General features: G+C 43.5%; 1 protein-coding gene and 1 pseudogene across 2 annotated transcripts in view; one reads left to right on the forward strand and one right to left on the reverse strand.

Moving 5' to 3' along the window:
* The first annotated feature begins 1,648 nt into the window (after positions 1-1,648).
* The window catches only part of ANXA9 (annexin A9), a 61,238-nt gene continuing 39,420 nt past the window's right edge, over positions 1,649-23,466 (forward strand). The window contains exons 1-2 of one of the 2 annotated variants that reach the window (XM_073610094.1): positions 1,649-1,771; positions 20,691-20,756. In XM_073610094.1, coding sequence (XP_073466195.1) covers positions 20,709-20,756 — 48 coding nt within the window. In that variant the 5' untranslated portion in view covers positions 1,649-1,771; positions 20,691-20,708. Of the gene's footprint in view, positions 1,772-20,289; positions 20,406-20,690; positions 20,757-23,466 lie in introns of those variants that run through there. The other variant, XM_073610095.1, reaches the window with a different exon arrangement.
* LOC141120754 (U2 spliceosomal RNA) lies at positions 14,197-14,330 on the reverse strand (annotated as a pseudogene).

Consider the following 23,466-nt stretch of genomic DNA (forward strand, 5'->3'; position numbering starts at 1 on the left):
TTCTCTTTGCTACTACAACCTCCCTAACGTTGACTGGCCTTGACTTCCAATTCCCTGATTTGTGGACCGTGCACCAAGGGCCAGAAAAAGGAAAGTAAAGGGCCACATCTGGCCTCTGGGCCATGGTTTGGAGATCACTGGCTTAGAACTAAAGTCAGGAAAGTCAAGTATTCTTATGCCGCGTACACACGAGCGGACTTTTTGATCGGACTGGTCCGATGGACCAAGTCCAGCGGACAATTCGACCGTGTGTGGGCTTCATCGGACCTGCAGCTGACTTTTTCGGTCAAAAATCTGACGGACTTTAGATTTAGAACATTCAAATCTTTACGTCGGAACTCCATCAGACCCAGTTCCTATCGAAAAGTCCGCTCATCTGTATGCTAGTCCAACGGACGAAAACCGACGCTAGGGCAGCTATTGGCTACTGGCTACCAACTTCCTTATTTTAGTCCAGTTGTACGTCATCACGTACGAATCCGTCAGACTTTGGTGTGATCGTGTGTAGGTCCGTTCGGGAGTCCGCCGAAAGTCCATCGGATAGACGTCGGACCAGTCTGGTCGAAAAGTCCGCTTGTGTGTACGCGGCAATAGTATCTCTGTCAACCAAGACTTTTGTCTTTGAATATCTCTTATCTGTATTGTAGAGTAATGGCTCTGTAGATAAAGCCGGCCACAGGTGCATACAGGAATGATTTGCATGGCTTTGCCTTGTTTCCAAATGTGAACATTGGATCCTGTTATGTCCTACATTTTGTCTGAAAGTGATGGCATGTGTATACTTTGTGTTTTAATATGTACCTAAGATGATGGTAATCTAACAAAACCACCATCCATCAGGCAGGAAATGCTTTGCATATGTCCACGGCTAGGTGCCATTCATACTTTCCTGTCATCTGCTTACCAGTAGAGTTTTATCTGCTGGTTAGCAAAAGATATTGCCTGACATATATAGTCAGGGCCGCCATTAGAAATTATACCAACAAGGGGGCCCATACAGCATACTCGACAGGGTCTCCCTCCATTCGCCAGAGCAAGAAACATTACTGTGACAACCCACATTGTGAAGTCGGCCAACCGAAACAGCCAAAGACCAGCACCCAAAGGACCCGGGGAGAAGATGCTGGAACCTCACGGGCATCGGACAATTGGAGCATAGGTGAGTATTTGTGCAAAATTCAATGCACCATGGCAACCTGGAGGCATTCTGTACACCATTCCTTGCTTGTGTAATTGGCTCACTGATTTTCTGCATTAAGATATCAATCAAATTTTAGGTATCTCCTGCAACAGACATTTCATTTTTGGTGAGATACTCCCCAAGGGTCAATGACTTCTAAAGGGATACTGACCCTGCCACTTCTCTCATCAGAATACTGAGAGTTTACCAGGTGATTGTAATGAATTAGACCCTCCCATTCAGAATCAGTCTGCACAGGAGATGGTGAAACAAACAAGTATACAGTACCTTCAGAGAAGAAAAAGGAGGAAAGTTTGTTAAAACCCTTACAATGCATATTGATCACACAGATCATTTTTTTTTTTTCACAATAAAAGTCGAGCTGCTCTTTAAAAAAAACAGACCCGTGGGTTACTTATAATGCAGTGTGACAATCTGCTCATTTTGTGCACAGGTTGGAGGATGGAGGAGGTCAGGCTTGCACAGGAAAGGGTGTAAGTGAACATCTGGGCAGCCAGTCAACAGATTAGAGAAACCCGCCCTTGTGCCAGTGAATCTACATTCACCCAGAGACCGATCGTCTCGCTCTGTGTAAGTACCGTGTGTTTGGGTGTTCTCTTTCTGCACCCCACGATGCATTTCGGATCATTTCTGTTGTTTCTGCAACGTTTCTGTATTATAAAACTGTTGTTACTCATCCTTTTTCCTCCTTATGACTTTCCAGAAAAAAAAAAAAAGCTCCTGACTCATCCCAAGTGAGACAATATACTTTGTGTACAGAAGTCCTATGTTAGTTAATTACAGTATATATGTGACTTTTCTGGAATGTTTTATCTCAGTGGTTCCCCTCTCAGCTTGCCATTGCTGTCTGTGTCTTTGTTAAGAAGATTCACCCTCTCTATTTGTCCTGTTTATCATTATGACCGAAAGTGGAAGAAAATCCCAAATTTTGGGTTGTCCTCAGAAGAGGAGAAATCTTCCAATGGGGACACTAGTTTTGGTGACTATCAGGAATTCCCTTACTTTTGAGGGATATCCTCTTACATCCCGTTGGGACTATGGGACAGGAAGTGAAAGGAAATCTCCCCAATGGGACACAGATGGTAAATAAAAACTAACAGAGGTTATAATCCTCCTTTACTCTATCTAAAAATAATTTAAAAAAAGTTTTTTTTTAGGCAGATTTTGTATTTTTTTAAAATAACAAACATGTCATACATACCTGCTCTGTACAATAATGATGCAAAGAGCAGCCCTGATCCTCCTCTTCTCGGGTACCCCGCTGGTACTCCTGGCTCCCCCCCTGCCGAGTGCCCCTATACCAAGCCTCTTGTTACGGGGGCACTTATGCGAGCTCTCCCCCGAGCCGGCTCTGTGTGTCCATTGACAGTCCCTCCTTACTAAGAGCCCTAGATACCACTTTAATACCATTAAAGATCAGGGGTGCAGAACAAGAAATAGCCAACATGTTTCGGGGATCTATCTGCCCCCTTCCAGTGTGAGTTGAAAGTTGTCCAATCACAGTGGAAGCTGGTCACCAGCGGCACACATGCCCCTGAGACCAGGAAGTGCAAACAACGTACAGGTACGTTGTTTTGCACAGCCGGGCCACCCTACCGCAGTATTTGTGTGGTGGGCAGTCCGGAAGAAGTTAATCTTTCACTGTATCTATTGAGGGAGGCATGGTTGTTACCTAGGATGGACTTCAACATATCTTCATTACATGGGGTTGATGAGATTAGTAGGTTACTCAAGAAAGAGAAAATGGACATTGCTAGAAATGCAAAGACTGGTAAACTGCAATATACATATGCCATTTTTGTTCCTGGTCTTGGCCAGTGGTCTCCCATGGGCCCGATGCGGCCTTTTGTTCCCTTTTATCTGGTCTTTGGAGTATTTTTCTTCCCATTGATACAAGATACTATGCGTCCCCCTGACACCAACAATGGGGCATAATTCCTGTTACTGACATCAACAACGGGGCATTATTTCTCCCATTGACTCCAACGATGGGGCAGTATTCCTTCCACTGACACCAATGATGGGATGTTATTCCTCCCACTGATACCAAGATACTATTCCTCCCACTGATACCAATGATGGGATACTATTCCTTCCAATGACTCCAATGATGGGATACTATTTCTTCCACTGACACCAATGATGGGACACTATTCCTCCCACTCATACCAATGATGGGATACTATTCCTTCCAATGACACCAATGATGGTATACTATTCCTCCCAATGATACCAATGATGGGACACTATTCCTCCCACTAATACCAATGATGGGACACTATTCCTCCCACTGACACCAATGAAGGGATACTATTCATTCCACTGATGCCAATGATGGGTCACTATTCCTTCCACTGACACCAATGACGGGGCATTTTTCCTCTCACTGATACCAATGATGGCCACTATTCCTCTTGCTGACACCAATGATGGGTCACTATTCCTCCCACTGACATTAATGGTGGGGCATTATTCCTCTTACTGATACCAATGATGGGGCACTATTCCTTTCACTGATACGAATGATGGGGCACTATTTCTCCCACGTACACCAATGATGTATTGTTTACTCCCACTGACACCAGAAAAATGTTTACTCCCAATGGCCAAAGTCAGGCTCCCTTAAACATGCCCTTTGTCTAGAAAGTATGGAGACCCCTGGTCTTGGCTATACTCTATTGCCACTGAAATCCCTGAAACTGTTTCAGCCTGTATGTGGGTAGCTTAGGAAAGAGATATCTGACCATCATCTGTAGGTTTGGGTCCCATCCATCTTTTTTACCGGAGTAACTCTTTCTCATTTCCCAAGAAAGAAGTATCAGCCAGGGCACTTGGAGATTTTCCAACAAGCTGAAAAAAATATGCATAATATGTGTGTTTTGAGCGCCTCCAATCTTGAACTGTCATTATTACCTTGTAGGGGTACCCTAAAGATTACTTTCAGCCTACCCTACCCATGTCCAATTTCCCAACCCCAATTGAATGCCCCTCTTCCTTCCTATTCCTTGCATCCTGATATTGTGACTGTAGAGCACTGTGCTTTCACTACATCGGGGGGTGGACTCTTGACACCCTGCATTCACAGGAAGTGGGTTAAATAATGCTGGGAGTCATTCACCCCAGAAGACTGGTTACATCTTGTGGTGAAAATGAAGTACCACAGGCAACAGCTGCAGAGAGGAGAAAAAAAATTGTGGACTTGCCTTTTATTTAAGAAAAAAATTGTAATTAATTAACAAAAATATTATACTTTAGTTGAGCTTTTTTTGCTACCCAGATATCATTTTCGGCTGCCAGATCTGGCAATTTATGGTGTTTCTCTGTAGTCCCACATTCTGTTTTATTAAGAAAAAGTTTTCTTTTTCAAACTAATAAAAGAAAAAAGCAATATGTGATTTTATTGTATAAACTAAGAAGTTCTGTATGACGGATGAAACAAATACAACATAAACAACAACAGTAATGGTAATTATAATAAAACATAAGAAGGTCAGTAGTCCATTACATATAATTGGTTGGCTGTAGGCTGGTGTGTAGTCAGGCGCCTTCCCGATCCCCTTCAGTCATCACAACAATCACATTAATTCCAGCTAACTGCAAACCCAGCACTCACCCTATTTCTGCTCTGCATTGTTTAAGGGGCACCACTCAGGACCTTTGACTCGCTAGATAGTAATAGTAATTTGTGATAGAACAAACTATTTCTAAATGCAGAGTGTCATGATGCTTGCACACTTGATGGCTTATTTTCATGCTTCCTAAAGTGAACAGTTAACCCCAGGTGCAAAACAAAATAACAATTTGTAATGTTTGTTTTTCTTTATGACATATGAGGGTGCAAACGCCTAGTGCATTATAAAAAGTTGATTGCTATAAAGAACAAATCGTCAAACCCATACTCACAAAAATAGGAAATATATACTGTAGGCGTTGCAATACACCAAATTACGATCCAGTGGGGGTGTCACACAGCCTGACCTGATGCAACTCTGCATTGGCAAGCTAACAGGATTCAGGTTACACACCTCTTTCTTTAGAGATAAGCTCTGAGAAAGGGGGTACATCCCCCGAAACATGGCAGCTACTGTAAGCTTTGAGGAAGGAGTTGCTTCCCCCAAAACACGTCTTGGGCTTGGCTGTTTGTTCTTCATATCATTAAACTTTTGGTAATGCACTAGGCGTTGTGCCCTTCTGTGTGCTTTTTTACAGTTATCCACTAGATTCCCCCATCTGAGGATGGCTGCACCAATGAAGCATACCAGAAGGAATCTTTTACGCTATTGTTGATGGTCCACATAGGATTGAGACTTTATGGCAGTACTCTAAGCGCTGTAGTTGTTTTGTGTGTTTATGACTAGGAGTGAGCTTCAAGTTCGAGTCGAACATAAGTTCAACTCGAACATCGGGTGTTCGCCCATTCGCCGAACAGCAAATTTTACGGGGTGTTCGCGGCAAATTCGAGTGACCCATAATGCACTGCAAGACCGCAGTGCATTGCTGTATGATGATTGGCCAAAGCATACACCTGACCTGTATGCTTTGGCCAATCACAGCACGCTCCTCAGCGAGAGCATTATTGGCCAAAGGCAGGGTGCCGTTGGCCAATCATGGCTCAGGGGGACTAAGTACACACCCCACACTATAAAAGGTTGCTTACACAATGCCCGTATAGTGTGTTATAGTGGACGGAGATAGAGAGGTTGAGCTAGATTAGGCAGGCAGGTTAGGTAGTGGCAGTGTATTTGATATATATATATATATATATATATATATATTTTTTTTTTTAGACGATGTACAGCTTGTATAACAGTGTAAATTTGCTGTCCCCTCAACTCAACACACAGCCATTAACGTCTAAACTGCTGGTAACAAAAGTGAGTACACCCCTAAGTGAAAATGTCTAAATTGGGCCCTAAGTGTCAATATTTTGTGTGGTCACCATTATTTTCCAGCACTGCCTTAACCCTCTTGGGCATGGAGTTCACCAGAGCTTCACAGGTTGCCACTGGAGTCCTCTTCCACTCATCCATGACAAGATCACGGAGCTGGTGGATGTTAGAAACCTTGCCCTCCTTCACCTTCCGTTTGAGGGTGCCCCACAGATGCTCAATAGGGTTTAGGTCTGGAGACATGCTTGGCCAGTCCATCACCTTTACCCTCAGCCTCTTTAGCAAGACAGTGGTTATCTTGGAGGTGTGTTTAGGGTCGTTATCATGTTGGAATACTGCCCTGTGGCCCAGTCTCCGAAGGGAGAGGATCATGCTCTGCTTTAGTATGTCACAGTACATGTTGGCATTCAAGGTTCCCTCAATAAACTGTAGCTCCCCAGTTCCGGCAGCATTCATGCAGCCCCAGACCATGACACTCCCACCACCATGCTTGACTGTAGGCAAGACACACTTGTCTTTGTACTCCTCACCTGGTTGCCGCCACACACGATTGACACCATCTGAACCAAATAAGTTTATCTTGGTCTGCTGAGACCTTGTAACACTAACAAGTCACATAACACTGGGGAGCGAAAATTGCTAATTGGGCCCAATTTGGACATTTTCACTTAGGGGTGTACTCACTTTTGTTGCCAGCAGTTTAGACATTAACGGCTGTGTGTTGAGTTATTTTGAGGGGACAGCACATTTACACTGTTATACAAGCTGTACATCCTGTACTTTACATTGTAGCAAAGTGTCATTTCTTCAGTGTTGTCACATGAAAAGATATAATAAAATATTTACAAAAATGTGAGGGGTGTACTCACTTTTGTGAGATACTGTATATACTCTGCATTCAGCATAGCCTATATATAAAGTGCATTCGGCGGTGTACAGTAGATAATACAGTGCAGGCAGTGTACACATTATAATAATACAGTGTGTACAGTTTCAAATACACTTCAGGTGGTGTACACAGTATATAATACAGTGTAGAGCGGTGTTAAAAAAAAAACAATACCCATCATGTCCGGAAGGCCTCCAAGGAGAGGCAGACGCTCACAGGCCACTAAAAGAGGGCAAGCAGCTTCTGAAATAATATTTAACAGCAGGGACCATTCCTGTACCCAACAAGAGTAACCGTGAGGGGTTACAGTGTTCTGGCACCACTAACACCTAAGGTCCAATGTTTCTGCCCCTGTTTAACAGGGGCATGTAATTACAATTTTTGAAATAATATTTAACAGCAGGGACCATTCCTGCACCCAACAAGAGTAACTGTGAGGGGTTACCGTGTTCTGCCACCACTAACACCTAAGGCCCAATTTTTCAGCAGAGTATATAGTGCAGTCCGTATAGTATGTATACTGCAGTTCAGAGTATATAGTGCACTCAGCGTAGTATATATAATACAGTGCAGGGTATATAGTGCAGTGTTCAATATATAATATAGTGTAGTGAAGTGGTTAAGGGGAGCCCTATGATGTGATTAGGAAAAAAACAGCATGGGTTCCTCCGTCCATACCAGGCCCTTTGGGTCCCCCTTGCCATAGAAAAAAAATTTTGGGGTGTGCTGTTCACCTTAATATCCATATCAGACCCGAAGGGCTTGGTATGGACTGGGGGGGGGGGACCAAGCTGTTTTTTAAAATGATTTTTTATGTATATTGCCAGGATCTGGCAATACATTACAGCCATGAGCAATTTTAAATGACATTTTTTCCTTTAGAAATGTCATTTTGCTGCGGTACTTGTCTAAACATGGGGAAAATGCGCTACTTTACAAGCAGACTAAGGGGACCCCCCAGGCATGATATTTAAATGAATATTTCCTTTTTTTGTTTTACTTTAAGCATTCCTAAAATGACTGCTTCCGAAAAAAAACTACCATTTTAAAAACTTTTTTTTACATTGATACATGTCCCCTGGGGCAGGACCTGGGTCCCCAAACACTTTTTGTGGCAATAACTTGCATATAAGCCTTTAAAATGAGCACTTTTGACTTTTCACGTTCGTGTCCCACAGACTTTAATGGATGTTCACACAAATTTTTTGTCGGTGCGAACCAAACCGGGGGGTGTTCAGCTCATCCCTATTTATGACATATATCCAATCTGAACTTCAGTTAAACTAAACTCCAGACATTAATAAAGGCAAAAATGAATGCAGCTCGGTAACAATTAATTCTTCATAAACCATTTTGCTGCCAAAGCCATTTTTGTTTAAATGCAGATTTTAGGCCTGAAGATTAGTTAAAAACCCCTAAAAACATTTTATATGTTCTAAGCAGAGACCCCGGAGAATAAAATGGTGGTAGTTGCAGGTTTATGTCAGATGCTATTTAACTGTTTATTAAACCCTTATTTTTAGTAAAAAATACACCAAAGTAAATTTGAGTGCTATATTACCCTTTTTTTTTAGTGAACGTGATATATTACCCATTTTTTTTTTGTAACATATAAAAGATGAGGCTACGTCGAGTAAATATATACCCAACATGTCATGTCTTGAAATTTGCATGCCTGTGAAACAGTGACAAACTTTGGCACCCAAAATTGTCCATAGACAACACTTTATAAGACCCTACAGGTCATCAGTTTAGGGGTAACAGTGAACGATGGCTAAAGAATGATTGCTCTCACTCTGGAGTGCACAGCGATACCTAATACGTGTGACACAATCGTTTTTCCATTTTTATTTGTGTGTATGTGGGGGTGAGGGGCTTTCAAAACAATTTTTGGTGTTCTTTTTTTTATTTTTTTAGTGTAACGTTATTTTTTTTTTTAACTATGTTTTTTTTTAACCTAAACCTTATTGCTATAAGGGGGGTGATGCATAACAGGGGGTTGGGACTGAGTCAAGGGGGGGTGGCATGCTACAGATGTCAATACTTCAATACTTTTTGAGTCACCGACCAGGAACAAGTATGTATTGGAAAATCAGAGTAAAGGCTAAAGTCCTGACGGCCACACTTGTTCTGGGTTAGTGACTCAAAGTAATAAAGGAAGAGGGTCAGTATGATAGTCAGGCAACTAGCATTTTCATAATGAGAATTCCACAGCTTCCATGTTTCCTTTTGTACCTAAAGGTCTTGTCTAAAGAGCAGAGACCACAACATGCCTGCTATGACCTATGCTAGTTTAAATATTTAAATGTTGTTTGCCGGTCAGTGATTCGTACAGGCAGCAGTTTGTTAGTAGAGCTTGATCATTGAACGTCTCTAAGTTTGCTGACATCAGCCCACTGATATGTCCACAGCATTAAAGACGCAAATTTTTTCAAAACTGCATCTCCATGTCTCTGAAACACACACACACCCGTCAACGCATTCTTTTTTCTGTCACTGATCCCTGAATGACAGCTTTCCTTGTTGGACTGGTCTGTACCTTTATCTCATCTCGCATACCTTGGTGATCAATATAGACATTCCTTGTATGCTCACTACCTGCCAAGTTCTATTGTAGTTGTAACACGGCACACAACTGGGGGCTGCCATGACTTGTTCACTTGGTTTGACAAACATTTTAGTCAGTGCATTAGTCACACCAACTGATGGTTGTCCCAGGTTTGGCTTGTCCTTAACCATTGAAGAAATAAACCGATCAGTCATAACCTTATGACTACCCACCATTACCCATCGAGGCATTAACTCAGATTGACCTCTGAAGGTATGTTGGGGTATCTGGCATCAAGCTGACAATAGCAGATCCATTAAGTCCTGTAAGTTGCGAGGTGCGGCCTCCATGGATCGGACTTGTTTTTCCAGCACATCCCACAGATGCTCGATTGGTTTGAGATTTGGAAGCCGAGTCAACACCTCAAACTCATTGTTGAGTTCCTCAAACCATTCTTGAATTCATAAGACCAGGCCACCTTCTTCCATTTCACTGGTCCAGTTCTGCTACTCACGTGCTCATTGTAAGCCCTTTTGGCTTTGGACACGTGAGCACCCTGACTGGTCTACAGCAATGCAGCTCCATACACAACAGACTGCGATGCTCTGTGTGTTCTGACACTTTTCTTTCAGAACCAGCACAAACTTTTTTATCAATTTGAGCTCCAGTAACTCTTCTAATGGATTGGACAACATGGACCAGCCTCCGCTACTCACTTGCATAAATGAGCTTTAGCCACTTATGACCCTATCACTGGTTGGCCGGTTTTCTTTCCTTGGACCCTTTTTGGTCAATCCTGAACACTGCAGATCAGGAACATCCCACAAGAGCTGCAGTTTTGGAGTTCCCCTGGCCCAGTTATCTAGCCATTACAATTTGGCCCTTGCCAGAGTCACTAAAATCCTTATGTTTGTTAATTTTTTTCTGCTTTTAACCACTTCCGGACCGCCCAATAACAGGTTTACTGCTACTGTGCAGAATCACATATATAAATATGTGATTCTGCACAGCAGAAGACGATCTGCAGGTGCTGGGCACTGGATGTCCACCGGCACCCGCTGATCATCGGTAAAACGCACAGAACGAAGCTCTGCCTATGTACACACGGCAGATCTCCATTCTGACAGGGGGAAGGGATAGATTTTGTGTTCCTGCAAAGCAGGGAATAAAACCCATCACATCCCTTAGTAAAAGCACCTAACGTAGTACACAAAAACACTTGCTAGGCACACAGTAGAATTAAAAGGCAAAACGTTTTAATGCACTTTGGATAATAAAGCAGGACTAAACTCCCAAAAGGGAGTTGGTTTTACTCTAACACTCCCCTCCGCAAGCAAAAATGATTTGACGTCTATCCTTGTTCTGGTGACAAACAAAAGTTTTGCCTTTAGTTATATTTTATCTTTTAACAGTATGTAGTTAAGGTATATGTGAAAGAAAGAAAATCATTGTATTATATAGAACCCTATAGAAATAAAGTTTTTAAAGTTCTAATTTAGGCTACGTTTCCACTATTGCGACCAAAAAGTTGCGCGATTTAGGGTGCGACTTTGGGGTACGACTTTGAGTGCAGCTTTGATCCAACTTTACAGTCTCTGGATCAAAGTTGCATCAAAAGTCGCATCAAAGTAGTGCAGGAACCTTTTCAAAGTCGCATAGATGGAAACGGGTGCCATTGAAATCAATGGGCTGTGACTTGTCATGCGACTTTATGTGTCCAAAGTCGCATGACAAGTCGCACTAGTGGAAACGGAGCCTACATTCATTTAAATAAAATCAATTTATGTACTTTTTTTTTTCTTGAATAACTGTATTTTTATTCAGGTTTTACAAGTTTTATATTTCCAACAATGCACAATTACATAGAATGTAAGGGCAAGTCCCATTTAGGAGAGCACACAAGAAAAGTTACAAAACATCTAAATTAGTGATGAGCCTGGGATCAGAGTGAACTTGGCTGCCATTGCCAGGACAATGAGGTGCAGGTGGGAGATTTCCAGTCCCACAGTGGACAGAAGGAAAAAGGGCCGGGGATGTTTGTGACATCATATGGGCACATATGACCTAAAATGGCTATATCAGGTGGACGATGTCACATCATTTCATTAAAAATACACTAAAATCATTATTACATAACATGTTTATCGGAAACATTCCCCTGTGTGCCCGCAGCAGCTTCCGGCAGGAGAGGAGGGAAGCCAGCCAAGCTGTGCGGAAAAGGGGTGCACAGTGGGGCCTGGAAAGTAGAGATGGGGGCACGGATGCTAGAACTGATCCCCCTGCAGCACATCTGGAGGGCGGGAGTGGAAAGGGAGCTGGCAGCACTGCAGGTGAAGGCAGAAAATTGGTGACACCCCCCCCCCCCCCGCTTGAACTGATGGGGCCCGGGCCCAGTACAGGAGGGCTGTACTGCCTTATCAGCGGCCCTGCTCCTAGCTTTCACTAGAATATGAAGGAGAGTTTTTTTTGGGGTTTTTTTGGAGAAATTGAATGTATTTGTAAGGTGAGGCCCAACAGATTATGTACCTTTTTTTTTTAGTACTTTATTCCATGAGCAAGTGACTGCTAGGTCCTCCTACTCCTCTCTTACCAAGCTTGGCGGCTGAGGGTGAAGACTGCAAGAAATGCTCTGCAGCTTCTCACAGCTTCATAGATCCAAGAAGACTTTTTTTTTTCTTTTTTCTCGTCGCGTAGTGATACACACTTTTAGAATAATTAAACACCTAGTGTGCACACAAATTTGAAATGGAGGAGCTAGTGACGAGCACTGCCGTTGCGAGATACCAGCATGGCAGCAGCGGCTTTGAGGAATCACGCTCATAGCGGCTGATTGCTTTCCATTTTGTTGCCTGACCTACAATTGGGTCTATGTGAGTGTATCACTTTGTTTATTCCCCTTGGTTTCTTTTTGATCATTGCGCAATGATGTGTATTGTTTTACTTACATGAAACATCTGCATGCTGAGAGTGAAACAAAGCGCAAGTTGCTATCTATGAATGACCTGGTAAACAATATACATCTACTTTGGAGGCATAGTTGAATGCAGGCTGAAAATCAAAACACAAACCAACTCCTATGGTTGAGTGAAGATGATTAATGGACTTGTTGGTGATTATTATTGTTTGTGTTTGAGGCATAGTTAGCTGGAATACCATAATTCATAAGCCTTTTTGCATGTTTTTCACTATGCATGTCCTACCAATATGACAGTTCATGAGTTCTGATAGTTATATATGCACATTTATATATATATATGCAGGGGCGGTGCTAGGTCTACAAAAGATCTGGGGCTAGAGCCCATAGCAACGTAGTAAAGAAAGTCATAGGCTTGGGCGGGCATACACATGTATATAATATACGTGTGTGTGTGTGTGTATATATATATCTCCAGAAAGCCTCCCCCTTCCATCAGGGTCCCCAAAGAGACCCTCTTACGTTAGGGTCTCCAGAGAGTCTCCCCCTTAAATCAGGGTCCCCAGGGAGCCTCCCCCTTAAATCAGGGTCCCCAGAGAGCCCCCCACTTACATCAGGGTGGGTCCCCAGAGAGCCTCCCCTCCCCTTGGGGACCCCTGCAGAGACTTGGGGCTATGGGCCCCAGATTCGGGGCTATAGCCCCAAAAGCCACCCCCTAGCGACGCCACTGTATATATGTATATGTTTATAGTGTGATTGCGGTTGATCACATGTATTTGATGCTTGACGTTTGCACCCACATATGGTATTTTGTTTATTTAGTATTAATTGCATATACAATTTTTTAGGGGAGCCGTGCACTGATTGACAAGTTAATTAGAGCGCATCATTTATTTTTTAATATTATTTCACACTAGGGTGCCTGAACACTCATGATTGATTGCAGCTTAATTATTTAGTTATTTTTTCAATCACCATTTATCACAAATTCCATCTCAGCACTTGAGTTTCTACACAACACAAAAAAGTGCACAGGGTGTACACATAGTCCTCCAAAGAAAAAGGACCCTTGCCTTGATCCCCTAGGTTGCAGGGCTCCTGACAGGGACTGGGGTACTCACTGGTCCACCTAGCCGAAACCAGGCGGGCCCCTTTCTTCAGGAGGCCTGCCGAAACAAACCAACCCTGAGTACTAGACCGGGCTCCCCCGAAGGGAGATCCTTAATGGAGAGGGAGAGAACCCGACCAGAAGGCCACGTGCCCTCCCCCCAAGACTTTCAGGGCAAGCCCGAGGACCTAGACCCTACTAATCTGGAGGTGAGAAAGTGCATACAGTGCTGTGCAAAAGTATTGGGACAAACACACATATTAAAAAAGGGAAAAAGGGAAGTGGATAAGTGCTTGTGCCATAGTGAAGTACCATGGGAGGCCCTTTGGCCAGTAATAAAAAATTCTTCTAGTCCTAGCCAAAAGGCCTGGCACTAGAGGCAGGCGTGAAAAAATTGTGTACATGGTTCAGTGGCCATAGTGGCAAAAACCCAGGGTGAACTCCCCCACCATGAGAATTATGGCACCCCTGTACTGCAACTCCAGGGGCACATACACCACAGGCTTCTTTGACAGCCCTGTTCTCAGCCAGACCAGTGCAGCCCCATTCCTACCAGGAAGGCATCAGAACTTAAACAACTTAGGGAAAGGCCTGCCATCAAACGGGGACATGCCTGTGGGACTCAGGCTATATTCACCGCCCTCACCATTCCTTACCTGATTACATCAGAATGGATACTCACCAGCACCCCCAAACAACAAGAGGCACAGGCATTCTCCCTCCCAATGACTGATAAGAACAGATACTACACTTGATCTTAGCCAAAAAGCCGAGAAGCGATCCAAGAAGACCTTTATGTCTATGAAAACCCACTTAGGCTGTAGGCAGTGTACAAGGATGATTGATATCTCTTGTCAATCCCTAACAGAAGCTGCTGTCATTCACACTGTGGAGAGCAGGTCCGAGGGGGGGGGCGTGACAGCAATATTTTAACATCAGGACTGCAAGCATGCCAAGCAATGGCATGGCGTCCAGTATCTCCAATGTCAAGAAAAGAGACGCAAATTGACCATGCTACAGACTTGCTTCTCTCAATGGGGGCAGTTGGGTTTTTCTTTTGTGGGGAGGGCAGCAAACAACCACTCCCCCCACCGGGCGGCCGGCGGCGCGGCACTACCACCCCCCCCACCCCAGGCGGCCGGCAGTCTGCCACTTTACCAATCTAGGTGGCTCCGGCGTCCGCTCCTCCAGCAGCTTCCTCTGCCATGTGTCTCCTCTCTCCTCCGCCTACGCGCTAGGCTTCCAATAGGATCGCCTGACGCTTTGGCTAATCGGGAAACAGGTCTCACGACCTGCCTCCTGATTGGCGGGGAGGAACTTTAGGGTGAAAATAGTGAAAATGTATTGGCTATCGTCACAACAACTGGGTAAGGTCGGAACGCAGTGCTCTGCACCCCGAGCCCACCCTTTTCTGAAGCCTATTAGAGCCTCTGGCTCTAATCACCTGCTTCAAAAAAACACTCCCCCCCCTCATTGGAACCCATAGTCCGGTGCCCTGATATGTAGATCAGGGGGCTGGACGCATGGATGGGGGGGCGGCGCCCATGCACCCTCTATAGACGGGCCGCCACTGGTGCCTGGCATGATTGGTTTTAAACAGGAAGAGGTTGTTCTCTGAAGGGATTGACAGGATCGCCAGGATCACCAGGTATTTTATGACTTGTTTGGAAACCGGAGATAACCAGGTGCAAATTACGCCACCCCTGACCTGTATTACCACCTCCGCGCTATGTTAATAAATGTCAAAACCCTACCAAAGCTGCCACTTAACAATAAAATATATATAAACCAAATTCACCAAAAGAAAATTATAGATGAAATATTGGCGCTAATCCCCAGGTGGGGAGATGCCAGACACTCTTATCCAGCCAGTGAGCTGAATACAGATGTGACTAGAGAAAAAGTGAAAAAACATATATTGCTAAATATCCCAAAAAGTAAAATTAATATTAAATAAAATAAAAAATTCAATATGAGCTAATATAAATTATAACACTCAGTGAAAGTGATATACAAATATATAAATCCAAGAAAAAAATATATAATGAAAATTGAACACAGTAAATATCTATAAAGTCCAGAAACCAATCAATCGTGAAAAATAATCGTGAAAATATTTGAAAAAAGTCCAAAAAAAGAGTGAGGGTGACTCCAAAACTGCTCAGCTGAGAACTCCCACAGCACAGCAAGCAATAGTAACTGAAATAACAACAGGCAGGCCACGGCGGACCCAGGAGGTGTGTGTGCTCACGTTCGTCTCACCCGTCCGCAGCACTCGTCCCTTCACTGGAGCTCCGCTCTGTCCCCCTTCACTCCCTCCTCTAGCACTCGTGTGAGATCGCCGTGTAGCTACACGGCGATCTCACACGAGTGCGAGTGAAGGGGGACAGAGCGGAGCTCCAGTGAAGGGACGAGTGCTAACGGACGGGTGAGACGAACGTGAGCACACACACCTCCTGGGTCCGCCGTGGCCTGCCTGTTGTTATTTCAGTTACTATTGCTTGCTGTGCTGTGGGTTTTCTCCATTTGCCGTGAAGTGACTTGCCTGTTATTTTATTTTAAATGTGAGTTCATTACAAGTTGTTTTATATGTGATTAAATCGTTTAAACGAGATTACACTATTGGAGCTTCTTTTATTTTTATGTCATACTACCAACCTGAGAAAAGCGGTGTTCCTATGGAGCAGTGGAGGTGTATGCTCGCATGTTAACCCCCATGTAAGTGGGTTAGAGGCTCTGTCAGGCCAAACATGAGAGTGAGAGGCCTTAACAGCTGGTGAGTTTGAATTTCAGCAGGGAGTGGATTCACGTCACAGAGGTGTGGTGGATGTTTGAAAACACAGCTGAACAGTTTTGGAGTCACCCTCACTCTTTTTTTGGACTTTCTTCAAATATTTTCACGATTATTTTTCACGATTGATTGGTTTCTGGACTTTATAGATATTTACTGTGCTCAATTTTCATTATATATTTTTTCTTGGATTTATATATTTGTATATCACTTTCACTGAGTGTTATAATTTATATTTGCTCATATTGAATTTTTTATTTTATTTAATATTAATTTTACTTTTTGGGATATTTAGCAATATATGTTTTTTCACTTTTTCTCTAGTCACGTCTGTATTCAGCTCACTGGCTGGATAAGAGTGTCTGGCATCTCCCCACCTGGGGATTAGCGCCACTATTTTATGACTTGTGTATTTTAAGAATGTAGAATGCTTAGGGATTAAGTACCTGGCCTCTGGGGCAATTTTGTAATTTTTCACATGTTAAAATCCTGCAATTTATGCTGAAAAATTATTTAAAACCCCAAACAATTACATATTTTCTAAAAGCGGAGGTCATGCAGAGTACAATAGTGGTTGTTGACTTTTTTATGTCGCACAATATTTGAACAACTGTTTATTAAACACATATTTTCAGTAAAAAATACACTCAAATTAATGCGTACAAACAATGTAATACCAATGTTTTTGGTAAAATATAAAAAGGAGGGGTTACAGCGAGTAAATAGATACCAAACATGACAAGTCTGAAAATTGTGCGTGACCTTGTAATTGTGAAAAACCCAAAACCGTCCCTAAGCAATGCTTTAACCGCCCCGGAAGATTTTACTCCCTTCCTGACCAGAGCACTTTTTGTGATTCGGCACTGCGTTGCCTTAACTGACAATTGCGCGGTCGTGCGCCGTTGCACCCAAACAAAATTGACATTTTTTTTTCCCACAAACAGAGCTTTCTTTTGGTGGTATTTTATCACCTGTTAGGTTTTTATTTTTTGCACTATAAACAAAAAAAAAAAGCGACAATTTTGAAAATAAAAAAACGCATTATTTTTTACTTTTTGCTATAATAAATATCCCCCAAAAATATATAAAAAAAATATTTTTTTCCTCAGTTTAGACCGATATGTATTCTTCTACATATTTTTGGTAAAATAAATCGCAATAAGTGAATATTGATTGGTTTGCGCAAAAGTTATAGCATCTACAAAATAGGGGATAGTTTTATGGCATTTTTAATTTTAATTTTTTTTTTTATTACCCTGTTTCCCCGAAAATAAGACCTAGCGTGATTGTTGGTGATGGCTGCAATATAAGCCCTACCCCCCAAATAAGCCCTAGTTAAAGTCCTTGTAGGTCTTATTTTCAGGGTAGGGCTTATTTTCGGGGGAAACAGGGTAGGGCTTATTTGGGGGGTATGGTTTATATTGCAGCCATCACCGTCAATCATGCTAGGTCTTATTTTCGGGGAAACAGGGTAGTAATGGTGGCAATCTGCAATTTTTATCGGGACTGCGACATTATGGCGGACACATCGGACACTTTTGACACCATTTTGGGACCATTGTCATTTATACAGCGATCAGTGCTATAAAAATGCATTGATTACTGTGTAAATGACATTGGCAGCAAAGGGGTTAACCACTAGGGGGTGATGAAGGGGTTAAGTGTGTCCTAAGGAGTGATTCTAACTGTGGGGGGATGGGCTTCAAGTCACATGACAGCGATCACTGCTCCTGATGACAGGGAGTAGTGATCTCTATCATGACACAAGCCAGAATGGGGAAATTCCTTGTTTACATAGGCACTTCCCCTTTTCTGAGGCACCATGACACGATCGCCGGGAGACCGGCGGACATCGAGTCTGCCGGTCCAGCGGGCACGGTCATGCGTGCCCGCTATCCCCGGCTCTTAAAGGGGACGTACAGGTACATCCATTTTCTCACCACTGCCATTGTGCTGACGTATATCGACATGTAGCGGTCGGCAAGGGGTTAAAAGACTTTTAAAGCCCCCTATGTGATAGCATTGGCATGTGACAGGTTCTTTTTAAAGCGACGTCAGGGGAGTATTAGGCCTCTAATGTGTCCCCTGCCCTCCACTGTAGTCAAACAACCGCTGGACTAGAGCTGAATCCACTGTGCACCCGGTATTTCAACTGGGATTTTGACAGCTCTGAAACTGGAAACATTAAGGATTTTCTTCAGACAGGTGGTAAGCTTACCGCCCTCTGAAAAGCGATCCACGGTGGATCGCTTTTTAGAGAACGGTATAGCAGCAACTGACAGGCGTTCAGGAAGTGCTACTGCCACCTGTTTGTTTTTTCATTTTTTAAATTGCGAAAGGATATTTTACATTCCAGGACCGCGCCACAATTGCAAGCCAAGCGCTTGGTTCATGGTTTCAGTACAAACCCCATTGATCCTAATGGAATCCCCATCTGACAAACTCTGCAGTTAAAAATACAAAGGCCATGAAACAAAGCATTGCTGCTGCGGCATGTGTACAGCTCTGTAATGTCAGAATTCGGATGGGTGGCCCGGGGGGGGGGGGCAGTTAAACCTGTTTTTACTGCCCCCTGGCCACCGGTGTGAAAGAACCCTTATAGCTGAGCGCTTCCTGATTTAGTGATCACATCAGGATGTTCCCCCCGGTCTCTTTCCGCTCTCCATCGTGACAGTATTTAGCAAAGTTTTGGGCTCTCATGGGGAGTGTGACAGCCCGGGAACCATGGCGGGCGTAGGGGAGACACGTTTACAGTACTGTAAATATGAAAGCTTAGCTGAATAAAATGATACAAAGCTCACAGCTACTTCTCAAACCGTGAGTTTGTTTTAATCACCATAAATGACCTATAGATGGTGATTGGTTAACCACTTGCCGACCACCGCACACAGATGTACATCGGCAGAATGGCACAGGCAGGCAAATGGGCGTACAGGTACGTCCCTTTAAATTTGCCGCCTTTCGGGCACGCGCGCCACACGCCGCAGGTCCCGGAAACTTGATGTTCTCTGACGGCCCGCGATTGCGGTGTGGAGCGGTAGAACGGGGAGGTGCCTATGTAAACAAGTCATTTCCCCGTTCTGTCCTGTGTCATCACAGAGATCTACTGCTCCCTGTGATCGGGAGCAGTGATCGATGTCATGTCCTAGGTAGCCCCTCTACCCCCACAGTTAGAATCACTCCCTAGGACACACTTAACCCCTTCATCGCCCCCTAGTGTTTAACCCCTTCCCTGCCAGTGTCATTTACACAGTAATCAGTGCATTTTTATAGCACTGATCGCTGTATAAATGACAATGGTCCCAAAATAGCGTCAAAAGTGTCCGATGTGTCCGCCATAATGTCACAGTCCCGATAAAAATCTCAGATCGCCGCCATTACTAAAAAAAAAAAAAAAAAATAATAATAATAAAAATGCCATAAAACATACTCCCTATTTGTAGACACTATAACTTTTGCGCAAACCAATCAATATATGCTTATTGCGATTTTTTTTACCAACAATATGTAGAAGAATACATATTGGCCTAAATTGAGGAAAAAATTTGTTTTTTTATATATTTTTGGGGGATATTTATTATAGCAAAAAGTAAAAAATATTGAATTTTTTTTTCTAAATGGTCGCTCTTTTTTTGTTTATAGCGCAAAAAATAAAAACCGCCGAGGTGATCAAATACCACCCAAAGAAAGCTCTGTTTCTGGGGAAAAGAAGGACGTCGCTTTTGTTTTGGTACAACGTCGCACGACCGTGCAATTGACAGTTAAAACGGCGCAGTGCCGAATCGCAAAAAGTGCTCTGGTCAGGAAGGGGGTAAAATCTTCCGGGGCTGAAGTGGTTAAAAAGGCCCCGTGAAACAGGCCTAAGTGAATTAGTAACCAGTTTCTGTACACTTGAAAACAATGAGTGTAAGGGTGAGCAAAGGTGTTGTTCATAGCAACCAATCAGATCTCTTGCTTTGCTTTCTAAATTGCAGTAGCAAGGTGACATCTGAATCTGATTGGCTGCCAAGGGCAAGACCCACTTTCCCCGTCACCGGTTTTATAGAAGAACTTTGCTGCCTGACTGTATGTATTGGGTTACGGGACATGCCACCCTATGTAGAATGTATCTGTGTCATTGCAGAGCTGCTCAGTTACTTCCACATTCCTTGACACCATTCCATCTGAGAGCAAAGTATTGTCCACTCCCCCCCTCCCTGCCATAGGACAGGCTCGTTGCTTGCTTAAGAACAGCCAAAACCAGTTATTCGCTTTCAATAAACGCTCCATCCAGAGTTTCTACAACCTTTGCAGCTGAACCCCCCTCCGCGAGTCTCGATTAACTGCACACATTGACCTTCTATCTTCTAGATTGACCAGCAAGGAAATATGACTTTGACTGATGAGATTTTGGGATCGCTACACCTGGCAGATAAGGTGAGTTTGTCTTATCGCTCTTTTTTTTATAATTACATTTGTGATAGAACTGTAAAGACAACATGCCTTCTCCAATGTTATGTGCTAAGCAGGAGAAGTCAATATCTGCCCTACCGATCATATAGTCCTTCTCAACTTACCAGCATTTTGTAAAAAAATAATTGTATGGCTTACTTTTTCATTTGATGATGTCATTGGGCAGAGATGAAGATGCAAAGTCACCAGCACGCCAAATAAATGCATTTGTAGGTGGGGGGCAATGCAGTGCGGCAGTATAACACAGCCCAAGTGCGATGTAAGAACGTGCATTAAAGTAATGCTAAGACAGATTTCAATGGGAAGACATCCCAACACTCAAGGATCCTATAGAATGTATAGAGCAAGTTTCAGCTGAACTGACAGCAACTGTTAGGAGGGGCAGAATGTGGCCTGGCCTTCTTGTGTCCAAGTGGGAAGATGTCCAGAGAAGTTGCGGCCCTACACTTTCCCTCTTCGTCAGAATTCTTTCCCTACCAGACAGGGTACCTGTCCCTACTCTACCCACTCGAAAATACACACCAAGCCTGGCAGCCAGGACCTTAGATATGCTCTGCCTGACCTAAGATGGCTGCTAGAGTCACATGGAGCAGCAGCTGTTTTGTCAGATTAGGTGACCCGTCAGAATGTGTAACGGACGTGACGTTTTCGACGCCGCCATCTTGCTACACCCCGCAACCGTCCACAGTAAGGATACACTGAGAAGGGGGCAAGCGGACATCTTGTTACACCCACCGGAGTTTTGCATTTTACACTTTTTTTTAAGAGTAAACTGAGTGTATATAGTGAAAGACAGTACTTAGAACTCCGTGTGAATGTTTAGATGTCGAATTTTAAAAGCAGCAAACTTCTGTCCGATTAGCAAACCTGTGAGATCAGCACGCTTGCCGCAGCTTTTTATAATTTAGCATCCAAACAGTAAGATGGAGTTCTTAGTACTGTATTTCACTATATAAACTCAGTTTACGGTTAAAAAAATGTGTTGTATGCAAAACTCCAGTGGGTGTAACAAAATGTCCGCTTGCCCCCTTCTCAGTGTATCCTTACTGTGGAGGAGTGCAGGGTGTAGCAAGATGGCGGCGACGAAATGTCACTTCCGTTACACATTCTGACGGGTCGCCTAATCTGATGAAACACAACATCCACCCAGATAGCTTTCCCTATGCCCCAGTAAACCATAGAGGAACCATGTTCCCCTTGATTTCCTCTCCAACTGCACTGTCACTGCAGAGCACCTACAATGGAGAAAGTAGACTGCACCTGCCTACATGTTTTACGTGTTTTTTGTAAAGACAGTGCCACATAAAGAGTAAGACCAACCTTTCAGGGCCTCACAGGGTCCCTTTGAACTATCACTATGTTGCATTGAGAAAGGGACCTTGCGAGGTCCCAAAACATCAGTTCCTTATGCTATATGTGACGCTATCTTTACAATAAACATGTGAAACTAATTCATTTGAAGTGCTGGTGGCTTTACATCTTTATGTCTGGTTTCGGGCATTCATTTCAAGCACCCATCATGAAAAGGCTGGGTACTATGAGGAGTGATGATTATAAAAGGACTTTATCTGGCTGGGGGTACTTCTGTAGCACCCTCCTAGTGTAGGGTGCTAGATAAATTTAGTTATTGGCTCCTTCTGTCATCAAGGCAGTAGTAATCATTTGTCCTGGTTTGTTCAGGGTCTCACAGGCTGGAAGTTTTGATTACTTCCCCCGGCCTCTGGAGGAAGCTTCCGGAGCTTAGAGAGGGACATGCAAATAACCAGTCCTAATTTTTAGCATGCTCCAGCCAATTTCTAGAGAGGAGTGCCCAGAAGGAGGCTGGAAAGATGATAAATAGCCTAAAGCACTGGTGAGCTGGGTTCCTTCTCCCCTGGAGGGTTCCAGAGCCTGAGGGCTGTGCCACTGTTCTAGAGCCCTGAATGGATCTGGAGTCTGTGAGAATGAAATGGTGCTTGTGATGGTGGGCTGTACTTTTAGGGAAGAACCAGGTAATATCAACTGCCCCTATAGGGGTAGCAATACACTTCTTTAGCCTTACACTTTACCCTGGTGACAAAGGAGTGAGTCTGCAAACTACAACTCCTGTGTACAATCTGCAGGAAACTGATTTGTGGTATGGTCCATGGGACCCTTATAGACAGTTCCCGTTAAAGTGCCAACATAAGGTTGAATAGTAGATCATTTAGTTGTTGCATTAGCAAACTCTAGCTGCTTAGTGTCAATAGCAGAAGCCACCACTACCAGAAGACTGCTGTTCTTTAAATCTGAAGATGCATGACCTGGCAGAAGCCATCACTGCCAGAAGATTGAGATGTATTAAATCTAAAGATTGAACAATGTAGTGGTGTATGTCCAGCTTTACAGTCTGTGCAGGTGGTATACCCTGGAAGACCGTGGTGATGGGACATAGACAGCTATCAAGAGATCAGTGTAGTATGTAATGTTGACTTGTTGACTGTAGCACTACCTATAATGAACTGGGGCGGATGTGTGACCAGACATTGAGCAAAGAACTATATCTGCAGTCACCATACCAGGAAACTAGAGAATTTTTTTTCCAGCCAAATGAATGCAACACGACTTCTACCACTTGTCCACACCTTTCATCGTATCGCTACCAATCTACTTTGCACATCATTTATCTTCTCAGAGTTCAGCTTTAGGGGCTTCG

This window comes from Aquarana catesbeiana, linkage group LG13 (genome assembly GCF_042186555.1).
Source record: "Aquarana catesbeiana isolate 2022-GZ linkage group LG13, ASM4218655v1, whole genome shotgun sequence".
In the NCBI taxonomy this organism is placed as follows: domain Eukaryota; kingdom Metazoa; phylum Chordata; class Amphibia; order Anura; family Ranidae; genus Aquarana; species Aquarana catesbeiana.